Here is a 23,196-nt window from a genome sequence, read left to right as displayed (position 1 = left end):
ATAAAGCTGTCTATAATAAAAATTAACTAGCCGACTTTGAAAAAACTAGGGTGTGGCCGAGTTATCAATAGTTTTAGAGACTCCACTGTATTATGCAACTTTCGTGTATAGATGAATTTTCTCTATTTGAGTGCTAACATAATTTTGTTTCGCTGTGGGTATTGTGAATATAGTCTTCTCTATATAGAGAAATGAAACGATTTTTTATTATGTAAAAACATTTATTTAATTATTATTTTCAAAAATACATTAAACATAGAGAATAAAATATTAAAAGGAATAAATTTATAAACATTAAAAAATTAAATCATGAAGGAAATATAAACAACGACTTCTTTTTCTTCTTCCCTTCTCCCTCTTTCTCCTCCTCTTTTTTGTCATCGAACACTTTCAGATCTTTCACATAGTACCAGACGCCAACGTCGAACAGAGTACCAATCAGAATAAAACCTAGGTGAACAGAAAAGTAAGAAAATATATGACAGTTCCGAACACAAAATAATTATAAATCTTATGCGAGATATACGATGATAGAATATTTATATTACAGACTTCTAAAGCTTAAGAGCCTGCCTTACTAAAAATAATACAAAATTTACCATTTTTCTTTTGCTTGTTTATTCATAAATGAAAGGAGATAATGAAATGCAAGTCACCACAATCATAGATAATGCTATTCTACAACAGAAAATATGAACCTGAAGGATGTTCAGTGTTGCCATCCATAGAAATTACAGTGTTGCCACAAAAACAATTTCCCTAAAATCTAAGTTAATGTAGCGAGTAGAGGAATGAACTCAACTGCATTTAATTACGTATCATGTTGTGAATTACTTTTCAATTAACATTATTATTTAGTTTTAATAACTGTATGTTAAAACTATTTTGTTTATTACAAACTAAATACAACTATTATTTAAAAAGTAGTTCACAGGAAACCAAAACAACATGATACGTAATTAAATGCAGTTGAGTTCATTCCTCTACTCGCTACATTAACTTAGATTTTAGGGAAATTGTTTTTGTGGCAACACTGTAATTTCTATGGATGGCAACACTGAACATCCTTCAGGTTCATATTTTCTGTTGTAGAATAGCATTATCTATGATTGTGGTGACTTGCATTTCATTATCTCCTTTTATTTATGAATAAACAAGCAAAAGGAAAATGGTAAATTTTGTATTATTTTTAGCAAGGCAGGCTCTTAATACAAACATTCTCATGCCGAGCTGTGGTCCACAAAGTTTCTTTACATACTTTTACATTGAAAATTTATTGGGTTGTATTTTTAATTTATACATGACGTGTCGTAGCTGATGTTTCTATGCCATGTCCCGACAGCCCTCCTTGAAGAGAAACCAGTCCGGTCATAGCTCGTCAACCGCGATCCTTCGGCTTTCTTCGGAGTATACGAAGCGACACGAAGTTGACCAGAGCCAAGGGAAATGATGTACAAAGCAGTAACGGCACGGTATGATATGTGTGAATGTGTCGCGGCCGCGGCACGGACGGAGCATGAGGGAAAGGGCATCAACACGGTACAGTATGTGTGAATTTATCTTAAGAGGCCCCATCACAGCGAAATTAAAATACCGCTGATTTTACAGTAATTATGTGATATCTTTAGATAGATAAAAAGATAATAGAAAAGTGGAACAAGGACGCCTAGACAATATTATTTTGCATGAGATACCGTTATCACGAGTCACCTAGCAGATTTCCGTTTGGAGCCATTTAGAAACGCGAAAATAAATGCCGATTTTCTAAATGGCTGGCAAAAGAAAGCAGATAAGTGAGTCCTGATAACGGTATCTCATGTAAAATAACATTGTTCAGGGCGCTCTTGTTCCACTTTTCGATTATCTTTTATCTATTTGAAGATATCACATAATTACTGTAAAATTAGCGGTGCTTTAATTTTGCCGTGATAGGCTTGTAGCCCATACGAAGTAGACCGCATTTTCAATAGGAATTCATGTTCGGAAACACAGCGTATGCCTATTACACATAAAATAAAGCTAGTCTGTAAAATATATTATGTATCTGTGTGTCGCATAGTATGTAGTCTCCGTTGCAAAAGGTGGCGTCATATTGTAATATTCATAAGGATCTATTATATTTTTGAAAAGAGCATTTCATTCACCTTTAAAAGGATATCAAGTTATTATAAACAAGATTATACAAACGAGTCATTTATTTGTATAACTGATGTATATATTGATTTTTTTTTTGTTCAAGTTAAACCAGTGGTTCTCAAACTTTCCAATAACACGGACTCCTTGTTCATTTTGAAAGTGATCTGCGGACCCACTCGCAATGCTATCTGAAATTTCACGTTATTAAAAAAAAAAAAAAAAACTAATTAGAATTACCACTGACAAGAAAAAGATCAAGAAAAATAATGCAATAGGGTCTAAGTAATTTATTCTAAAGATACATGACTGTTTCCTAGTGAACGAAATTTCCATTGAAAATACAGTAATTTTCAACATTGAAAATCCATTTTTTAAAAAAGGAAATACATTTGATAAACAATATTCTTAAATGTGGGGTCACTAATGTGAGGAATAAAATTCTTCATGTTTTTTTCCATAATTATATTGAAATCTGGAATAAGTTTTGTCACCATCAATCTTAGATTCGAATCCATATTCAGACGATTTCGCTTTAAGGTTTTAGTACTGCAAAGAGCAGAAAAGGTCTGCTCACATAAGTAAGTGAGAGAACTCGTTCGCGGCTAAACGGTTAACGTACGGATTCGATTTCCGGACTCATGTGAATCAGTAGGTCCACTTCTCATATTGCCTCACTGCTGAAAGGGATGTTCAACTCAAAATCAACTCTCATAAGAAAGGCATTAAATGTTTCAATGTCTTTTTAGACGACTCTTCATATTGACAACGCTCATGCAACCAAAAGCTAAAAAGTTCATTAAAAAAAAAAAAATCCGTGAAGTATCGCAGGATAGTTCCAATAGCTGTTCTTGTTCTGTGTTAGAGAGATTCATAGCTTGTATGTAATGGATTTCTACATTAGTGAAAGGAAAATATTCTCGAAAGCATTAGCTGTCTTCTACAAATGTTTTGTGCATATCAGTAGAGATTTTTTTCACCTGAAAAATCAATGAAATTCAACGGAAATTAGTTAAGTGATTTATACTCGTACTGCCCACAACTGTAGTTTCTTGATCTTAAAAATACTTCTTGCATAACAGCTGTGAGTTCCATTTTGTTACAACACTTTTCAATTTTTAGGCCTCACCGACCCCTAGGGGTCTGCGTACTCCACTTTGAGAACCACTGAGTTAAACCACCATTCTTTATTAAAATAAACATCAAACCGCAAAACAATCGACCTCTGAAGGAACGTGGACTTTGCTTGTCGTTGTTAAGACATCCTGTCGGATTGATTGGGTCTGTTGATAATTTTAAAGATGATTTCAGTCTATTCTGCTTTATTTCTTTGCAAAGACAACATTGTTATATATAGGCATGTGACTTTTTCTGAAGGCTAAATGAAATCTTTTAGTTACAATAAGATTTTTTTATATGTACCTTTTTACCTCCCTGTGTCTCCTGAACCATTGATGTATAGAATTATTTTTACAGGAAATTTGAGGTATGTGGTTTAATTTGTACTTGATTTTTTTATTGCTAAATCACAGTTTCTGAGATATTTAGGAACACTTCAAAATTCTATCTTAACCCCGCTCCACTGCCCGTCAAAACTTCATCCTCGGGGAAATTTTAGTATGTCGTTTGGGGCACTCTCCCCACGGATGTGCCAAATTTCGAAACTGCACGATTCTTTCTTTCTAACCAGCGTTTTTTGGCCTTCGTTGACTGGACTTGACTGGACTGTAAGGATAAAATTCTGAAGCCTATCCGGAATATGTGAAGCGGCAGGCACGTAGCCAAGGGGTGGGTCCGGGGGGTCCGGACCCCCCCCTTCGGATCCAGAAATAAAAAATATTACTGAAGGATGAAACAAAAAGAAACGAGAAAAAGATGAATCAGCGTCAAAAATATAAAGCTACAGCGAGCGTTTGGTTACTCTTTCTTATGAGGAGCTTTGATTATAGGAAACGGGGAGAGGTCAAGTTGAAAATTGATATCATTGTAACGAAACATTCCAAATTCAAATAGCTTCATGCTAATCTCATGGACTACAAATGACGATAGATAAACCGGTTCAGATAAATAGATAAACAGATAGATAAATCCGATAGATCAGATAGACTCTCAGGTAGAACTTAAGAAATGCCCAGAACTACCAATAATATGAGCCATTTTTAATTTCGCGGCAACACTAATCAATTTTATAAGATGTTTTTACTCCCGAAATAGATCTCGTTGCTATCCTTGACGGCATTAAACGAAGATAAGAAAAAGAAGAAAGAAGACAAGTAGAACCGAGTTCGAATGAATTTGGAAGAGTATATATCTTCTTCCATACCTTTTTATATTCTTTTACTCAAGATTTCTTCAGTTATTTTTATTAAAATACTTACTAACATATCCTCATTTTATTGTCCTAACAAACCAATATGGGTATGTTGCCAGTAAAATAGTTTAGATTGATTGATCCCCTGATGTGTAACCACAGTATTTCATGTCACGCCCCCCCCATTACGAAATTCTGGCTAAACGAAAGAATATATGTTGCCAGTAAAGTAGTTTAGAATGATCGAGCCCCTGGTGTGATAAACACAGTATTTCGTCACGGACCCCCCCTATTGCGAAATCCTGGCTACGTGCCTGGAAGCGGGATAGTCTATCACAATTCTCCACGTGGAATGACGATGCGTAGAGGAATATCTCGAGGGAAATCGTCTATACTCTGTTTAATACTTTCACTCGTAAGCCCAAGGAGTACTCGTGATAACGTATTAGAATGCCAACAAAGAATGCCTGAGTCTAACTCGGTAGTATTCTAGCAATTCCACCCAATAATTGTTCTATTCAACTTAAAATAGAATGTTTAAAGGTTTATTTGCTATGTATATCGCATACCTAAATTTTATATATTACTACTTGATACCAGGCCAGTAGCCAGCCCAAAAAATGTAGGAAGGGGGGGGCGGTAGAAGTTAAGGGGGCCGGATCCACATTATAGTTCATTTGCAAGCCTATCGTGAACATTTTAGGGGGTCCAGCAAAAATTTAGGGGAGCTCGGCCCCCTAGACCCCCCGTAGATACGTGCCTGCTTGGCACAAAACCCACTAAAGTGTCAAGAAGGTAGGATTTGCTGTAAAAGCTCAGAGGTGAAAGTATTAATAATATTTTATCTCGAATTCACTTGTCTTTGGCGCGAGCGGTCCCGGTTTCGATTTCTGGTAGGAACATTTGGTTGAAAAAGTGTAAAAGTATTTTCAGGGCAGCCATCTTGATTTTCCTCATTCACACCAGGCAAATGTCGAGATGGTACCTAACATATAGGTCCCAGACTGCTTCCTTCCTTCCCTTTCCTCGGATAATGTGATCGCCGAGAGACTTCCTCCCTCATAAGCCAAGAAATCGAATTCCCAATTCCACTCGAATGCGCTTGAAACGAAATAAGTGACGGTAAATCTGAATCCTGTGATAGTGATGACACGCTAAATAATTACACGGCAAATAGTTTATTCCTTAGGCTTTGTATGCTTCAATAATAACATTTCTTTCTTTCTTCTTTTTAATCAATTTTTTTTCTTTTCTCGGGTTGTCGGCTTACAATCAGTGTCCCCTTACAAGATGACAGAAACAGGAAATTTGATAGGGAGGGTGACTCTCGCCAACAATATTTAATACCTATCTAGAAGAGATAGTGAAAAAGATTTTATAATGAAGATGGGATTTCGGTAGGAGGCAGGGGCGAATCCAGGACGGACTTCTGGGGGGGCGGGGGGTTGTAATACTGCTACTTAGAGCTACTTTTAAAGAGCTTCAAACTCTGGAATGGGTTTTATTTATATATAAAATAAAAAAAACTTCCCTCTTCTGGGGGGGGGGGGAAGCGATTGCCCCGATCGCCCCCTGGATCCGCCACTGGTAGGAGGTAGAATGATTAGGTCTATCCAGTTTGCAGATGATACGGCGCTTGTTGCAGAATCTGAAGTGAACATCAATAAGATGTTACAAAACTTTAGGAAGGGCTGTAAAGAATATGGAATAAAAATAAATGTTAGAAAGACAAAAGAAATGTTAATTGCATGAAGGGGTCGGTGTCAAATATAGAAGTAGGAGGGGAGAAAATAGAGTAGGTGACTAGTTTTCGATACCTGGGTAGCATTATTAGTGATGATATGAAGTGTGGACGTGAAATAAAAGCAAGGATAGGAATGGCGAAAGAAGCCTTTAGGAGTAAGAAAAGATTATTTTGTGGGACCTTGAATAAAGAGTTGAGAAAAATATTCAAAAAATGCTTAGAAATGACTGGAAGCTTTCGAAATGTGTGTGTGGAGAAGAACGGAGAGAATTACTTGGTCGAGCGAGAAACGAATGAGAGGGTCTTAGAAATGGTGGGAGAGAAAAGAGTAATTTTAAATATTACTAACGCGTGGGAAGAGGAAGAGAAACTGGTTGGGACATTGGCTAAGAAGAACTGTATCATGACGGACGTGCTAGAGGGTATGGTGGCAAGAAAGAGACGGAGAGGGCAAAGGAAGCTACAATTGATCGAAGATCGTGGAGCATGACAAGCTTTTCAGTTGCGGCAAGTGACCTGTCATTAATACCAGAATACCTATAGGGCCTAATGTTGCTGATTATGATACCACTTTTCAATCCGCCCTTAGATTACCCAAATAAATAACAAACATTGTGAATTTCTTTACCTGCTGCAAGGAGGTTCAAAAGGTATCTCAAGGTCAATCCATTATACAACCAACAGTTTCCCTTGCCGCTACAGGTGTGACCCCAAACCAAGCAAGTGTTATCTGGAACACACAAAATAATAACATTACAAATTTATATTTAAATATTTGAAAAGATTTATTCCAATTATTAAGTAGCAACGTAACAAGGTACACCACGTGAAGGAATTTTGTTTCGTATTTGGTAAACAAAACTGCTTAACAAGCTAAATTTCACGAAATCTAGGCTTAAAGTAAATGAAGTGTAAACTGGACAGATCTGTATTTGAAACGTTTATAAATAAAATAAATGTAAAATTCAAAGAACAGTCAAATAAATGACGAATCAGAATGCACATTAAGTTCAAAATTTGGTTTATAGATGACACCATCTACACAATTTCTTAGTTATATGCTTTCATTGATAGATGGCAGGCAAAGCAAATTTCTACAATTCTTACATTGTAAATACATTTTGGGTGCGATCTTCGGGTACTGAATCTCTAGTCATTAGTTTTAGAATGCAATTATACAGAAAGTATATTAAGCTTAAATACACTATTCCTAAAAAGCACAATTACAATGAAATAATACTTGTTACAAACGAAGTGAACTAATAAAAAGGCAAAAGCATTTATATTTTAATAGTGTGCATTAAAAATGTATTTGCCAATCACCAAAATTTTTTGAGTAAGTGTTTTTGTATTAAAACACTTTAGATCTTGTTCCCAAATAGATACTTACCAAAGATAAATCCGAAGAATACAGGAGATGGGATAAAAGCGAAAATGTTCATTACGAAAAGATTCACTCCCAGAGAAAGCGCCTTGTCTTTTTCTTCAACACATCTAAAAAAAAAAGAAGAAGAAGAAGAAGAAGATAAAACACATAATATTTCCTTTGCACTCAGCGTTGCCAGATCTAGCATAATGATGCTAGATCTAGCATAATTTGCATGCCTTTAGCATCTAGCATCTTGCTTTTAGCATCCTGCCCAAATCTAGCATAATTTCAGCAAGTTTATCAAAAAGCCGCGAAACCTGGAGATGAGAAAGAAGTTGGTCGTGGGAAGATAAAGAACGGTAGAAATGTATCCTTTCCCATTGATTCATACAGTCGGTAAACCATACAGAAAGTCTCATTTTCCGAAGTAAGTTAGAAACGGCTTTGGGCTTTTTTTTTTTGTGTGTGTGTGTGACTCCACCCAGGGTTTTCTAATCCTCTAACTGCGAGGCATGGGCGGAGCTATGGGGGCCATTCTTCCCCAACTTTTTGACAACTTCACCATCTTTATTTCTGACTTCATGACCATCTTTATTCCTGAAATGAAAGGTCCGAGATCGACTAAAAGTCCCCCCCGCCCCCGCAGACAATTCTCAACTCCGCTTATGCAGCGAGGTAATTTTCTCTCAAAATATGTAAACAAACGCCTTGCATTCATTTATACGATATATACGCCATTGAGTCTGGCAACGACTGCACTAGTTTAATTGAGTTAAAGCTTTGGTGCGTGAAGTATTGAGTTCTATCCACTCATTCTTGCGCTCTGCGTATTTTAAGTTACATTATCGTATCTCAACTTCGTTTTTTTTTTCTTTTAAAACTCTTGAATTAGTAATTATGAAAATCTAGCATAATTTGACCCAATCTAGCATAATTTCGATCAGGTTTTGGAATAATTCCGATCTGTGATTCTGGCAACGCTGTTTGCACTCATCATAAGCGAAGTTCTTGATACATTTGGGAAAGATTTTTAATACTAGAATTATTAATTATACTAAATAGGAATGATATTTTGAAAGAAAAATTAGTCAGGTATGGGTCATGATAACACTATCTTTAATTTCTTGGGAAACGGAGACGGAAAGAAGCATTTTTTTTTTAAGGGGGACAGTGATATTTTGTATACCGTAAAGCAGTGGCTCTCAGCCTAATTCATATTACGACCGCCATTTTATCACATTCTCTTCCAAGCGTCCCCCTTTGGAATAAGCTTGTGTGAGATTTTTAATATACTTATTAGGGAGATCTCACGATATCCATCTATTACTATAATAGTAGAATCCATTTTTTTGTATATAGTGGATACAGTAACTTCTCTAAAAGCGAATGGATAATTCCATTTGCTACATCGTACTTGTGCGAAAGTGAATTTTCTTCCATGGTAAGCATTAAAACAAAGACAAGAAATCGCTTATCAGTTGAAAATGACTTGAAAGTATGCGTCATGAAGATTCAACCGAACATTTGCCGCACTAGTGAAATCACACCATAATCAGAAATGAAATGAAATCTTTGAGTTTTACGTCCCACGATTATGCCGGTTAGGCTAAAGGAGACGGTGATTATGAGAAATGAATGAAATGATGAAAGTGGGAGAAAACGGGAGAACCCCGAGAAAATCCACGCACACGGTGTTTATCCACCACAAAGTTCACTTGGCGGGGGCTGGGATCGAACCCGGGACCCCAAGCACCAGAGGTGAATGCTGTACCACTGAGCCACCGCGGCCCGACACCATGATCAGGTATCTCATTAGCTTTGAATTTTAATTGTATTTCAATATGCAGATTTTGTTGCATTTGCATTTTTCTCGTATTTCAATATGCAGTTCTCATTAGTTTTATATAGTACCTCTTTTATTTAAATTAATTTTGAGACAACTCTGCACCTATTGTAAATGTTTAGTAGACCCATCCTTTTTATTGTTCTTAACAGTATGTATAAAAATAGAAATATGACTATCAGAACAAAATTCAAAATAATATTTAAAATATCTTCCGATATTAGATTCTAATTATCTTTATCTATTCTGCTTATCTTCGCGACCCCCATAAAACCCTCTCGCGACCTCAATGGGGGTCGCGACCCACTGGTTCAGAAACTCTGCCGTAAAGGATAGTTTTAAATTACTTGACCCATATTGCAACACATGTCGGGGAGGGAGCCACCGGAGGGAGGAGTCCACCCCTTTGTTTCCCTCTAGCGGCGTCACTGGTACAGAGTACAACTCACAGATGACGAGAAGAACCCTAAAACAGGGTTAGCGGGGAAAGATCAACGACACGGTCAAGTCCATTTTCGGTTTTTGAGGTGTGGTCTATACTTAGATGTCGCCTGCTACTCCGGATAAAGTTATATGTATGCCATTCCGTGGTGTCATTTGAAACCCCCATGCGGAAAGTGGACGAGCTCATACCTACGTCACACTACTTCAGCTAGGGCTCTTCTCGTCATCTGTGAGCTGTAAGTGTCGCAGTGTGTTTGGAAGATATCATGCAGTACCAAAAAAAAAAAAAAAAAAAAAAAAAAAAAAAAAAAAAAAAATTGCATTTTCAAACATTTTGGAAGTACGTCTTTATACAGTGTAAAACAACGTTTTGGATATTTGTTTACTGAAATTTCGGTACGTCTAACAGTTACTGAAATATGGTAAATTAAAGAACGACAGTACACAGGGTGTTAGAAAAAAATTGTCACAATAATTTGGGAATAAGTTTCTCGCATCAAAATAGGAAAAAAAATCATATGGATCCCTGGTCGGAAGTGCATAGTTTCATAGGGTGTCGAAAACGTGAAATAATGAACTTTAAAGGTCCATAGTTCCACTACTAAATAACCGGTCGTAGTCGGGTCAAGCCATCACTGAGGAACTAGTATGTGAATTATGCAAATATTCGTCTTTCAGAACCTCTGGTACTTTCACAATCATTTTTAGGGAAGCTGTTTAGAAGTACTTGATCACTCTCCACCTACACTGAAAAAAAAAAAAAATTGTAGGTGGCGTACTTAAAAAGATAGGTTACATACGTAATTCCTGTAGTTTTCGGACTTAACGTACAGCAGACGTATAACTGAAAACGCATGGTTTATAATACTTTCTGTATAAGTGTTCCATCTATACGTACTTTCTGCATGAAACAATGGAGGCCAGTAAGTACGCCAGAAATTTTTACTTGGGGAGGTGTTCAAAATAAAAGGGGGGTGTTCTAAGAATAGTGATATAATTTTTAAACAAACTCAAACAAGAAAACAGTATATTTTGTTACGCAACTATTGCAACACTACTACTACTACTTCTGCTACTACTACTACTACTACTACTACTACTACTACTACTACTACTACTAATAATAATAATAATAATAATAATAATAATAATAATAATAATATCAGCTCTTCGCACTGGTAGGTTCAATAAAGTAAGTTCACACATTTCAGCATTTATTATTATTATGAAACTAAGTAATACAGTGAAACCTCTCAAAATGGACATCGGTGGAACACCATTATTTGCCCGTAAATGAGGGGTGTCCCTAAAAGGAAGGGTTCTCTTTTCACCCCAGCAAGTTTTAGTGGGTGATTTTTTTTCAAAAATATTAATTAGGAAAAATTCCCTCGTCCCATGATGAAATCACATTCGTTTAGTAATTTATACCGTACATAGTTCCAATTTCGTTATTTTAATATTCTAACGCTGTTGTTAACGTTAATTGTTGTAATATTATTTGATCTCTTAATGTCCGTTCCTGCCCCTTCCTGGCTGCGTTATTGGCTCTGAATATCTTTCATAGGAAAATTATTCATTGATTTAGTTGTTTTCCAGAAATCCAGTTTTTCAACTTACAAATATTTTGTATCTTTCTGTTTTGTCTTCTTTAATATACCCTAATTTTAAAAATCCCAGGGCTCATAGTGATCTGGTCTCTTGTAAATACTTGAAAAGTGACCAAAAATGGGCAATGCACACGAAAAAGTGACCAAAATTTCATCATGCCCCTTTTTTGTTTTGTCAGTTTCTCCATCACCTCTCTCTCTTTGTTTGTTTTGTTTCTTCTTTCCTTCTTCTTTTTGAGCTTCCTCCTTTCTTAGGTTTTCAGAGTAAGCTTTGTAGTTATGTGGTAAGCAGACTTAGCACATGTAAAAAGCTCCTGAGTAAGTGGAACCAGTTCTGGCCTATTTCCAAATTTCTTCGTCTCAGACATTATCGTCCCTCTCAAAAAAGTATCTTTTAGTGACAAATTTGAAAAAAAGTAACTTTTAGTGACCAACTTCAAAAAAAAGTAAATTTTAGTTTAAAAAAAAAAAGTGACTCGTTATGAGCTCTGTTCCACTCAATCAATTTACGTGAACAAAAATATACTTTACAAAAATTAAGCTAGCGCCAAATGCGTTCCTGCATAACACTAGACTCAGTCTATAATATATATATAATTCTTAATTCGATCGATCTCCTCATTTCTAAAAACGTTTTGGCTACACCCTTCTAACGTCCGTCCGTTGATACACCACTTACAGAGCAGGCTCAAAACCAGCCACAGAGCTTTGGGGAGCCACGAATATGTTAGGAGGGGCCAAGTCATTAAAAATTTTATTTTCAAATATCTAAATTGTGCATGTTGTATTGAGGTCTGGAGGGGACATGAAAAATTAAGGGAGAGCCGGGCCCTCCATAGTCCCCTCTGGTTGCGAGCCTGTTACAGAGTAGTACTTACCAACTGAATCTGGTATAGGCTTATTACTATATTGTCACATTTTTCCTCGTTGAGGAGGAGGTAGGTGAATGACCTCTCAAGACGTTGCCAATTTCAGTCATCTGCATCTGTACATCAATCTCTTTTCTCGGAAACGACCGCGGAGCCCAGGAGGGTAGGTATAAAGCGGGTCTGTTTTGTCAATTGTTTTGATCGAAACACCGCCCGAAACAATGAGGTCATGTGGTTCTTGAAGCCCGTACATGAGAACGAGGTCGTTTCATATTTTGAAGTGAAATAATTAATAAGAATATTGCCTTCTTTCCTAAACGCTAAACCTTTTTTAACTTGATGTAATAAATAACCTATATGATACTGATTGATACAATTGGATTTGGGGGAGTATTCCTTTTCCATCCAGGGGTGTGTGTAAAGAAATTTGGAGGGGTGTTAGGGGGGTATTGGGGGGGTGTAGATTACTCCCTGATGGAGGCGGTCAGGATCTCACATACAAATGGACGTACCGGTATATAACATATAGCTGACGAAGGTAACATAAGTATATACATGTAATATACCGGTACGGAAAACTGTTAGATGTCAGACATCCTGTACCATCTAAGGGCAGTGCCTATGTAGCATACGGATAACGTATGCTCCGTACTGATTTCTATAGTAAGCAAGAAGATACCGCATATTTGTACAATATATCACTGTCCGGAAAACGGATTTTTCTCTGTCTACGTCTCTAAAAATTGGTGTGCAAGTACTGGAGCATTCTTAAACATGGATATTTGGATAGTTCACATACTAGTTCCTCAGTGGTGTCTTGACCCAACTACGATAGGTCCCATGGGCGCCGATCCTGGGGGGGGGGGCCGAGGGCCCGCCAAAGCTCATGTGGGCCTCCCTATTGTATTTATGAATGCACAATATTTGCCATATTTTGAGTGCAATTTCTTAAAATCTTCATATATATATACCTTCTTCATCTGAATGGGTCCCGCAAATTTACAGAGAAATCGGCGCCCTTGGAGCGATGAACATTTAAAGTTCACTTGTTTCACGTTATCGGCACCCTATAACTCAGAAACCATTTACTTTTGAGTATAGGTCCATATGAACTTTTTTTTTCTTATTTTGATGTCAGGAATCTGCTTCTAAAATATTATGACACAATTTTTGAAACACCCTGTAGAAGTGTAGCGTTTCCGTGTTGGTGCATTTTCCGGAAGCTAATTATAGGCCTAACAGCAAATACAAATCAGTTTTATGCAACACTAGCTAAGACGAAGTAGTATAGTACCAAAAATATTGCTTTTATTTAAGGTGGATCACCAATCGGAACTCAGTACATATTTTAGCCCATTCCCTTAACTACTGCGCAATGAAACGTTACATATTATAAATATTGTACTGTAAGATACAGTTCTGTTTCAGCTACAGCACAACACACTGATTCATTTGGTTGTGGCTCCTGATATCGAAAAATGCAACAAATAAAATAAAATATTCGATTCCTTTTGCAATGAGCACACAAGATGGCACTTGCTGTTAGATCTTACTAAAAGTGCTTCCTTTCATGAATTGTTTATTTATGTGTGTAAAGTATTTTAAAGTAATGATCTTATTACGAAATAGATATATTGTTTGACCGTTTTTCGTGTTATGTTTCATATTTTATTTAAATATTAATTCATATTTAAGGAAATAGATTTTGAGACGAAACTTGCGCCGAACGCTATAATGCGTTGTTGGCAAATTTGTACGTTTACTGTAGTAGTCACAATAAGAAAATTCCTGGATTCTAGCGTTGCAGTTCGAGAGGAGGAATCGCGATAAGGATCGAAAAATAATTTCTCCAGTAAGTACCTGAGCAGAATTCCATGATTATTCCCTTTATTATCTGGCATCAGTAAACACTCGACACTATTTGGCAATGCCGCACGATTCAAGCAGCGTTTAGCATAGCACCGAGAACATCTAGTGATCCACCTTAACTTTTCGTTGACATAAAATAAACAAATTTTAACCATAATATTTATTTTTATTGATCTAAAATAAACCTTTACCTTAGTTATGAGGCATTCGTTCTTTTTTCTCACCTGATATATATAAGAAAAATAAACCTTTACCTTAGTTATGAGGCATTCGTTCTTTTTTCTCACCTGATATATATAAGAAAGTTACTTGCTCTCCCTGTTGAGCCAATAAATTTCAAGAAACAGACGATTGCAAGAAATCCAATAAATTTCGAATCACAGTCTACGGGACATGGTCCTGGTACGGCAGAGACATCTATTGGAGGATTTACAATGTTCTCATCATACAACGAAGAAACACAACTACAATTTCGGTAGATCTGAAAGAGAAAACGAAACAAAATTGTAAGTAGTTGAAACAAAAAAGAATGAAAAGGAAGAATGTGATATAAGGAAAGAGGAAATAAAGAAACAAAGGAAATTAAACACCAAGATAATAATAATTTCTATATATAAGATGATGTAAAATAACATTGGATCAGTAGCGTACGCAGAATCTTATCACGGGAGGTCCAAGTGTTGAATGTGAAATCTTTTCAGGATAAGCGTGATTTTTATATGTATATCTTAGCAGTGGCGAAGGGAAGGGGGGCAGAGGCCCCCCCCAAAGCGGTCCGACAATGTACTTTGGTACTTTGATGTTTGTAATTTTTTATATATTTTTATGTTTATATATTTTTCTGTTTGTAATTTTCTATATGTACCCATAGCAGCACTTGTGGGCCCCCCCAAACACACATCCTGGCTACGCTACTGTATCTTAGTGCAGTAAATATTTATTATTCCATAATATTTAGCTCAAAGGTGTTATACCTCGAATCCCTTGAGTAAGCCCCTGATGGGACATATTCCAATATTGTAATCAGGGGTGAAGATGGACCATATAACACTCAATATGTTTTCAAATAGACACGTGTATTCGAGCAAGTAATGTGTAGTATGTGCAATTCTGACATAAAACATTAAGCTACACCTTCTACAAAATCAATACAAAACCATGAACATAGCATAATAAAATATTCTTTGTGAGAAGTCCGATTGTGATCTTGGCGAAAATTCTATAGTAATTATTATTATTATTAATACAGAATGTCCAAAATGTCCGGCACAAGAGGAAAAATAGTGAAGTTTTTTCGTTCTTTTTTTATCTTAAAGGATGCCGTTACAGGACAAATGTGTGGACGTGAAGTTTACACACATTGAGGTGTAGCCATGAGTTCAATCGACGCCATCCTCAGCGACAACTATAAAAGTAACCAAGAAAGTTTTGTCGCTTTTTGTGCAGGTCTGTGTTCACTTGTCTCTCACACCATGAATTCAATGCGAATTAAGTTGTTGGTGTGGGTATGTCCAACATACTACCTGATTATGGTAGTTCAGTTACACCGTGAACTTGCGTAAGGACAGAGTGAACGTAGGACCTTCACAGAGCGTCATAAGGACATGTGTGCTGTACGAGTTCAAACTGGGGTCAAACGCCGCTGCAGAGGGGCGGACGATATGCCAGGCCTTTAGTGAGGGTGTAGTCAGTACACGGACAGTGCAGCGGTGGTTTAATAAGGTTAAGGACGGCGACGAAACACTCGAAGACGCACCACGTGCTGGAAGACCAATGCATGCACAAAATGAATATTTTCAGGTAACAATTGAGGCGAACAGTGGCCAGACATTTGAGGAACTGGGACTACAATTCAGTGTGAGTGGAGAAATCATTTGGCAGCACCTCCATCTACTTGGGAAGAACTACAAGTTGGGTCGATGGGTCCCACATGCTTTGACTCCGGGCCAGAAGACAACGTGTTTCTTTGCTGTTTTGTCTGAGGAAGGAGACATTTCTGGACAGGGTGTTGAGATGTGATGAGAAGTGGGTCCTGTACGAAGCTCCACCGCGCCGTCATCATTGCTTAGCATCCCAACTGGTTCCAAAACAGCTGAAACCAGCACTGTAGCAGAAGAAGCTCCTCCTGTGTATTTGGTGGACTGCTCACGGCACCGTGCATCAGGAACTGCTACCAGTTGGTCAGTGTGTCAATGCAACTGTGTACTGTCAGCAGTTGAGCCTTGTTCAAGGAAAACTCAAAAATCTGGAGCCAGCACTTCTGAATCGCAAAGAAGTCCTCCTGTTACAGGACAATGCTCCATGTGGCTAGGATAACCCGGGACACTATTCTACGCATTGGATGGGAAAGAGTGTTGCATCTGCCGTACTTCCCGGACATTGCACTGTCCGATTATTACCTGTTCCATTCCTTGGACAATCACTTTAGAGGATGCCAGTTCAAATTCCTAGTAGAGGTGCAAAATGCTCTTGATACCTTCTTCACTTCACGGTGCACCAAGTTCTACCACGATTGAATCCATGGCCTTCCAGAACGTTGGCAGAAGGTCGTCGATGCTGATGGGGACTATATGTGATCTTCCAGGTACGTCTTAGGTGGCATATCGATGTTTGAAGGTGGTGGGTAAAAAAAGCGACAGAACTTTCTTGGTTACTTTTGTAGTAACCCACAATACCCTGGACGATTGCTGGAGAAATTAAAAATAACCGAGTACATAAGTGGAGCAATTGGTGCACATTGTGTTTCCTATGTGCTCAACAATTTGTGATTGAGCCTGCAGATATGTGTGGAACTCAATGTAGAGCTCACTCAACAAATTCTGAGATTTTGGCTATGGTGTGGGATTTTTCGGACACTGTAATAATAATAATAATAATAATAATAATAATAATAATAATAATAATAATAATAATAATAATAATAATAATAATAATAATAATAATAATAATAATAATAATAATTTCTTTCACATGTGAAGTTAGGGTAGATTTTCAATGTATACGAATCCAGTAACGAAACCGGAAGTATTAATCCCATAACTTCCGGTTATAGCTAGAAGAGTGTTAAAGTTAGGAATGGAATCTGTTCTTACTTTACTGAATTCATATAAAAGCTGGTCCTCGCCAAGGGTGCCGATCCTGGGGGGTGAGGCGGAGGGGCCCGGGCTTCCGCAAAGCTCATGTGGGTTCCCCTAGTGTATTTATGAATATACAATATTTGGCATAATTTGAATGCAATTTGTCTTAACATCCTCATATATATACCTTCTTCGTCTGAGTGCCCCTCCCAAATTTACAGAGAAATTGGCGCCCTTGGTTTTCAGTATCTTTTATTGTTGTTTTTTCCCATGGCTACCCACGACAGGGGATTAGTTTTTTTTCTTAGTTTCGTCTAGAATTTATCAGAATCCTCCGCCTCACGAAACGTACACGAAGTGTTTGATACGTAAATATTTCTTAATGCTGTTGTTACCACTTTAAAGTATTACAACTTAATATAAGTTATGATTGACAATACTATGGAACCCTCACACATAGTTACAATAATGCAGTTAACCCTTTTGAACGCTTTCTGACAGGGAAAATGAAATGTTTTAGTTAAACGTCCTACAATTACGCCCATGATTAGGCTGTGGGTGACGGTGATTAAGGCAAGTGAACGATGATGGAAGAATTGGTAGAATGAGAGAGTGGGAGGAAACTGAAACTGAAATAAAGTCTTTAAGTTTTACGTCCCACGCTTATGCCGGTTAGGCTAAAGGAGACGGTGATTATGACTAATGAATGAAATGGTGGAATGAAGAAAGTGGGAGGAAACGGGAGAACCCCGAGAAAACCCACAAGCACGGTGTTTATCCACCACAAAGTCTACACGGCGCGAGCTGGGATCGAACCAGGGACCCCAAGCACCGGAGGTGAACGCTCTACCACTGAGCCAATGTGCCGCCCTGGAAGGAAACGGGAATACCCGGAGAAAACCCACGGACACAATGTTGTACAGCACAAACATACTTGGCGAGGAATCGAACCAGGGACCCCACGAAAAAAAACAAAGTGAGGGCTCTACCACTGAGCCACCGTGCCGCATAAGGAAAAAAAATGAAAATCAAATCTTTCTAATTTACGTCGCACGATTACGTCTGTAGGCTAAAAGAGACGGTGATCATGAGAATAAACGAAACGATGGAAATGAAAGTAGGAGGAAACGGGAGACCCTCTCCCTACAAAACCCATGCACAAACTCACAAGGAAACGAATGCAGGGAAACGTTCGTCAAAGATACACAAGCTAGCCACTAGACCAACGTGAGGACTACATTATTTTGGGTCGACCTATCAATTTGAAAGCTACAAAGGCGTATCAAGGTAAGTAGTACACCATGTAACGATGTTTAACGGTTAAGTACTCCAAAACGATTGTAACAATTTTGATTATTTTTTTTAAACATGAGTGGACTTTGGTGTAATTTAGTTTTTTTTGGTACATTTTCGGCAACAGAGGGAAGGGTAGTGAAGTGATACTTAAAAAATAATCGAAAACGATCGATATTGGCGTCCAATCGATAGTTTTTAAGGCGACGCTTTCGAGATGAATAGTGTCACTGCTGATCCTGTTTAAGTCCAAATTCATTCTCCATAGAAATGGAGATTAAGGGGGTCGGAAGCAATGACATGTTGAAAGTCCCTTTCTCTCGTGCAACGATGATATTTTGTTTTTCGATGGACTCTTCTTCTCACATTCTATAGTGACCGTGTCGACTCGTGAAACCTGCGGTCTACACCAATCATACAACTGACTTGCCTCACGTGTGATGCATCGGAAGAGTTCGGTGCAATTCGTAGAGCTGCCTTCCGAACGCACACTTGAGAAAAAGTGAAACAGCCCAAGTGCACCAACAACGTTGCCCAGGGGCGGATCCAGGACGGACTTCTGGGGGGAGGGCGGTGGTTGTAATACTGCTACTTAGAGCTACTTTTAAAAGCTCCGAATTATTTTGGGATTATATATATATAATAAAGTTTCCTCTTCTGGGGAGACAATGCCCCAATCGCCCCCTGGATCCGCCCCTGACGTTGCCAAAGTTAATTTTGAGTTTAACGTCCCTTTGAGCAGCGACGCTATATGACATGGGACCTAGTGATTAACGTGGAATCCGAACGATGAGCTCCCACCGGGAATAGAATCAGGGTCTCCTACGCCAAAGGCGCGTACGCTAACCGTTTAGCCACAAAGGAGCTCTAAAGAAAGAAGAAAAATCATTTAAAGAACTATAGCACGAACACCAACAATCGAGTTAAACGATAACAATACTAATAACAAAAATATAAAACAATGACATCATTAATAACAAAATAAAACTTTTCGGGGAATGCAACAACACTGCAGTCTCAGGAGATGTTCTGTGTATAGCGCGAGAGACAACACTGGCAAAATATGGGTAGGGTTGGTGACTGGGACACACACTCGCATTCTATTGGGTGCTGAAATTGGTAAATCTAGGTCAAGCTTCACGACTTCTTGCGATCACTATACTTTACGACTAAGACTGAACCGATTGGCTCAGTGGTTATGTCGCCCGTGCAACAAATGTTTGTGAAAAGTTTTGGTAACGATGCTTCAGGCCCGTATCTGGGGGGTCTAGGGAGGCTGGGTCCCCCTAAATTTTCACTGCCCCCCTAATATTTTGACGGTAGGCTTCCAAATGAACTATAATATGGTGATGAACTATATTATGGTTGGACCGTGCCCCCTAACTTCTGCCGGTCCCCCTTAAATTTTTAGGCTTGGTACCGGCCTGTTTCAGATTCCTTCAGAGGGATGTATGGTTTAAGAAGAATTATAGCCATTGATTACATTGCGCGGCTATCATGAAAATCCATGACTAACAGGGTGAGCATGCATTGTTAGTAGATTGTAGTTATATACAGTAGTACGATTACAATCAATTATAACAACCATTAGTTTCTAAAGAACCTCAAACATACGTCTTTAAGTGTAAAACTGTATTCATCATCATCATCATCATCATCATCATAATCATAGGTAGACCTATTGTACCATTATTGGCAGGTTACTTGGCGCAAGTCTTCCACTAACCTCTTCGTCTTCACGTACGATTTTTCTCTTTTCATATCGTCCCTCAATTGTAGTCTCCTTTGCTCCCTCCCTCTTTTTCCTGCCACCACATCCTCTAGCACATCTCTCATAATACAGTTCCTTTTTAGCCAATGTCCCAACCAGTTTCACTTCTACTTTTCAATAATATCTAAAATTGTCCCTTTCTCCTTCATCATTTCCAACTCCCTCTTATTAGTGTTCTGCTCGACCCAACTAATTCTCGCTATTCTTCACTACACCCACATTTCGAAAAACTTCCATTCGTTTTTTTTAAAAATCAATTGTGTATTGTGTATCAAAACTGTATTGGCTCTCAATGTAAACGAAATGTATAGAATATAAAGAAATATCGACATAACAATTTATACAAGTCAGATATAAATTCTCTGGTGTAACACAACTTGTAAATATTACTTGCATACCCGACAGTTAAGTACACATACATCTCGGTAAGCAGGGGAGGTAAGTATACACAAATATCAGTATAAGTTTCCCAGTATAACATGAATTTCTGTTCGTTTTATTCTTGATGTAAACTGGTTGGGACATTGGCCTCAGAAGGAATTGTATCATGTGGGACGTCCTGGAGGGTATGGTGGCAGGAAAGAGAGGGAGGAGGCAAAGGAGACTACAATTAATGGATGATATAAAAACAGAAAGATAAACGTGAAGACGAAGAGGTTAGCTGAGGATCGGGGAGCATGGAAGCTTCTCAGGAGTGGTAAGTGACCAGCCAGTAAGGGCAGAATACCTATGATGATAATGATGATGATATTCTGGAAAGGTGGTTCCTATTAGCTCGTGAGTTATGTATAGTTCAGTTACTTTAGTTCTAAATAATATTATGTACATTATAGGTTACTTGTACATAAAAGTTGCTATGACAGAAATGTGTTATGTCATCTTAATCGATATTATATTTATTTCCATTAAATCATTTGTTTTAGGCTACTTCGTTTGTAGTTCATTTCGCAAAACAGTTGTTAACCTATACATTGTATATAATAACTTTTACCGTAACGAAAGTCATATACTAATATTGTTTTCAATTATTATTCTTCTGCTGAGATCCTATGATTTGACTCTACTAGTACGCGGAAATATTACCAGATAGGTATTCTATAATTACACTTATTCATTTCTATTAATAATTATACGTTTAAATTAATCTATTTCCATTACAAACATATATTTACTATGAGACAAAACATACAGGTTATAAAGTCATGGAACATGGTTAAATACTCCCAAATATTAGGTGTAAAACTTTGCTTCCGCTGTTTTCCAATAGATGGCTCTAGCGGTAAGTGGTGGTATAAATAAAGATATAGATGTCATATAATATGCTAGGGCATTTGTCAATGTAACCCCATCGAAACATTAGTCGATTTGTGTCAGCATCCTAACGTTATTTTTGATTGAAAACAGTGCCATATTTAGAGGGTGGCTATCGTGCTCAAGCCCCCCCCCCCCGAAATCAATTTGTTATATGCACAACTTCACTAAAATTTGTCGGCACACAAAAGAAAAAATATAAATGCTTACTCACGTGTTGTGCATAGCCCCCCCCCCCTTCCGAAACATAATCCTAAATACGCCACTGATCAAAAATGTCAGTTTACGAGCCAAATTCTCGTCATTTGCAGCAAGTTTTAATTTCCTGTTTCAAATATGAAGAAATTTGCGGCGTAGACACTCAAATACTTAATGGTGAGACCGTTATTACTGAAAGAACGTGTGACAAGTGCTTTCAACGATTCAACAACGGTGATTTTGACATCGAAGACTGGCATGGCAGTGATAAAGAGAGAAGGTTTTCAAAGATGCACAATTGAAGGCATTACTTCTTTTAAGACTAGTGTCAAACGCAAGAAGAATTCGCAGGGTCGTTAGGAGTGACTCAACAAGCCATTTCAGAACGCCTTAAAGTCATGGGAATAATTCAGAAACCAGGATATTGGGTGCCATGCGAGTTGAATCGAAGAGATTTCTGCATCACATTGTGACTAGCGACGACAAAGGGGTTCATTACGATAACCTCAAGCGCAGACAATCATTGCGACTTCCCGGCTGAACCGAATATTCACAGTTTGAAGGTCATAATCTGTATTTGGTGGGACGGGATTGGCATAATGGATTATGAGCTGCTTAAACCAACTAAAACAATTACAAGCGATCTGTATCAAAAGCTATTAATGTGTTTAAGCCGGGCATTGAAAGATAAACGGCCGCAATACAACGAAAAACATGATAAAGTGATTCTGCAGCATGACAATGCTCAACCCAATGCCACAAAGTCCGTTAAAACTTATTCTTACTTGAAAACGTTGAAATAGGAAGTCCTGCCTCACCCACCGTATTCCTCAGACATCGTTCTCTCTGAATTTCACTTGTTTCGATCAATTGCACACGGCCTGGCTGACCAACACTTAGACCTACGTTCTTTTGAAGACAAAAATTGGATCGATACGAGCCTCGCCTCACAGGATGAGGCGTAAGATTTTTCGGCGCGGGAATAGTACACAGCAGGCCCGTAGCCAACCCGAAAATGTAGGGGGGGCCCGGTGGAAGTTAGGGGGACCCGATCCAAAAATATTAGTTCATCCCATATTATAGTTCATTTGCAAGCCTACAGTGAAAATTTAGGGGGGGCGGCCCCCTAGACCCCCCTGGATACGGGCCTGGTACACAGCCCAAGAACATGGGGAAAAATGTAGTAGCCAACGATAGGCAATATTTTCAATCTCAAATGTAGAACATCTTTTTTGTATACAATAAAGCCTCGATTGTTGAGAAAAACACAGAAACTAAAAGTCTACACCTCATAATTTCTGGTAACAGATTTAATACATTAATCCTCCAAATTCTAAAGATAGATATTATTAATGTG

The 23,196-nt window shown here is 37.9% G+C and overlaps 1 protein-coding gene across 2 annotated transcripts in view; it reads right to left on the bottom strand.

Moving 5' to 3' along the window:
* Window positions 1–200: 200 nt before the first annotated feature.
* Window positions 201–23,196, bottom strand: part of LOC145677475 (solute carrier organic anion transporter family member 74D-like) — a 54,856-nt gene continuing 31,860 nt past the window's right edge. For both annotated transcript variants that reach the window (XM_081747950.1, XM_081747951.1), the window contains exons 9-12: window positions 14,477–14,670; window positions 7,579–7,682; window positions 6,817–6,918; window positions 201–450 (exon numbers count right to left, since the gene is read on the bottom strand). In XM_081747950.1, the coding sequence (XP_081604076.1) occupies window positions 308–450; window positions 6,817–6,918; window positions 7,579–7,682; window positions 14,477–14,670 (543 nt within the window). In that variant the 3' untranslated portion in view covers window positions 201–307. The remainder of the gene's footprint in view (window positions 451–6,816; window positions 6,919–7,578; window positions 7,683–14,476; window positions 14,671–23,196) is intronic.

The sequence above is a fragment of the Thermobia domestica genome, unplaced genomic scaffold (genome assembly GCF_964235325.1).
Source record: "Thermobia domestica unplaced genomic scaffold, izTheDome1.hap1.1 HAP1_SCAFFOLD_911, whole genome shotgun sequence".
Classification (NCBI taxonomy): Eukaryota; Metazoa; Arthropoda; class Insecta; order Zygentoma; family Lepismatidae; genus Thermobia; species Thermobia domestica.
The sequence above is the reverse complement of the archived record's forward strand: the minus strand, read 5'-3'. Positions and strand labels throughout refer to the sequence as shown.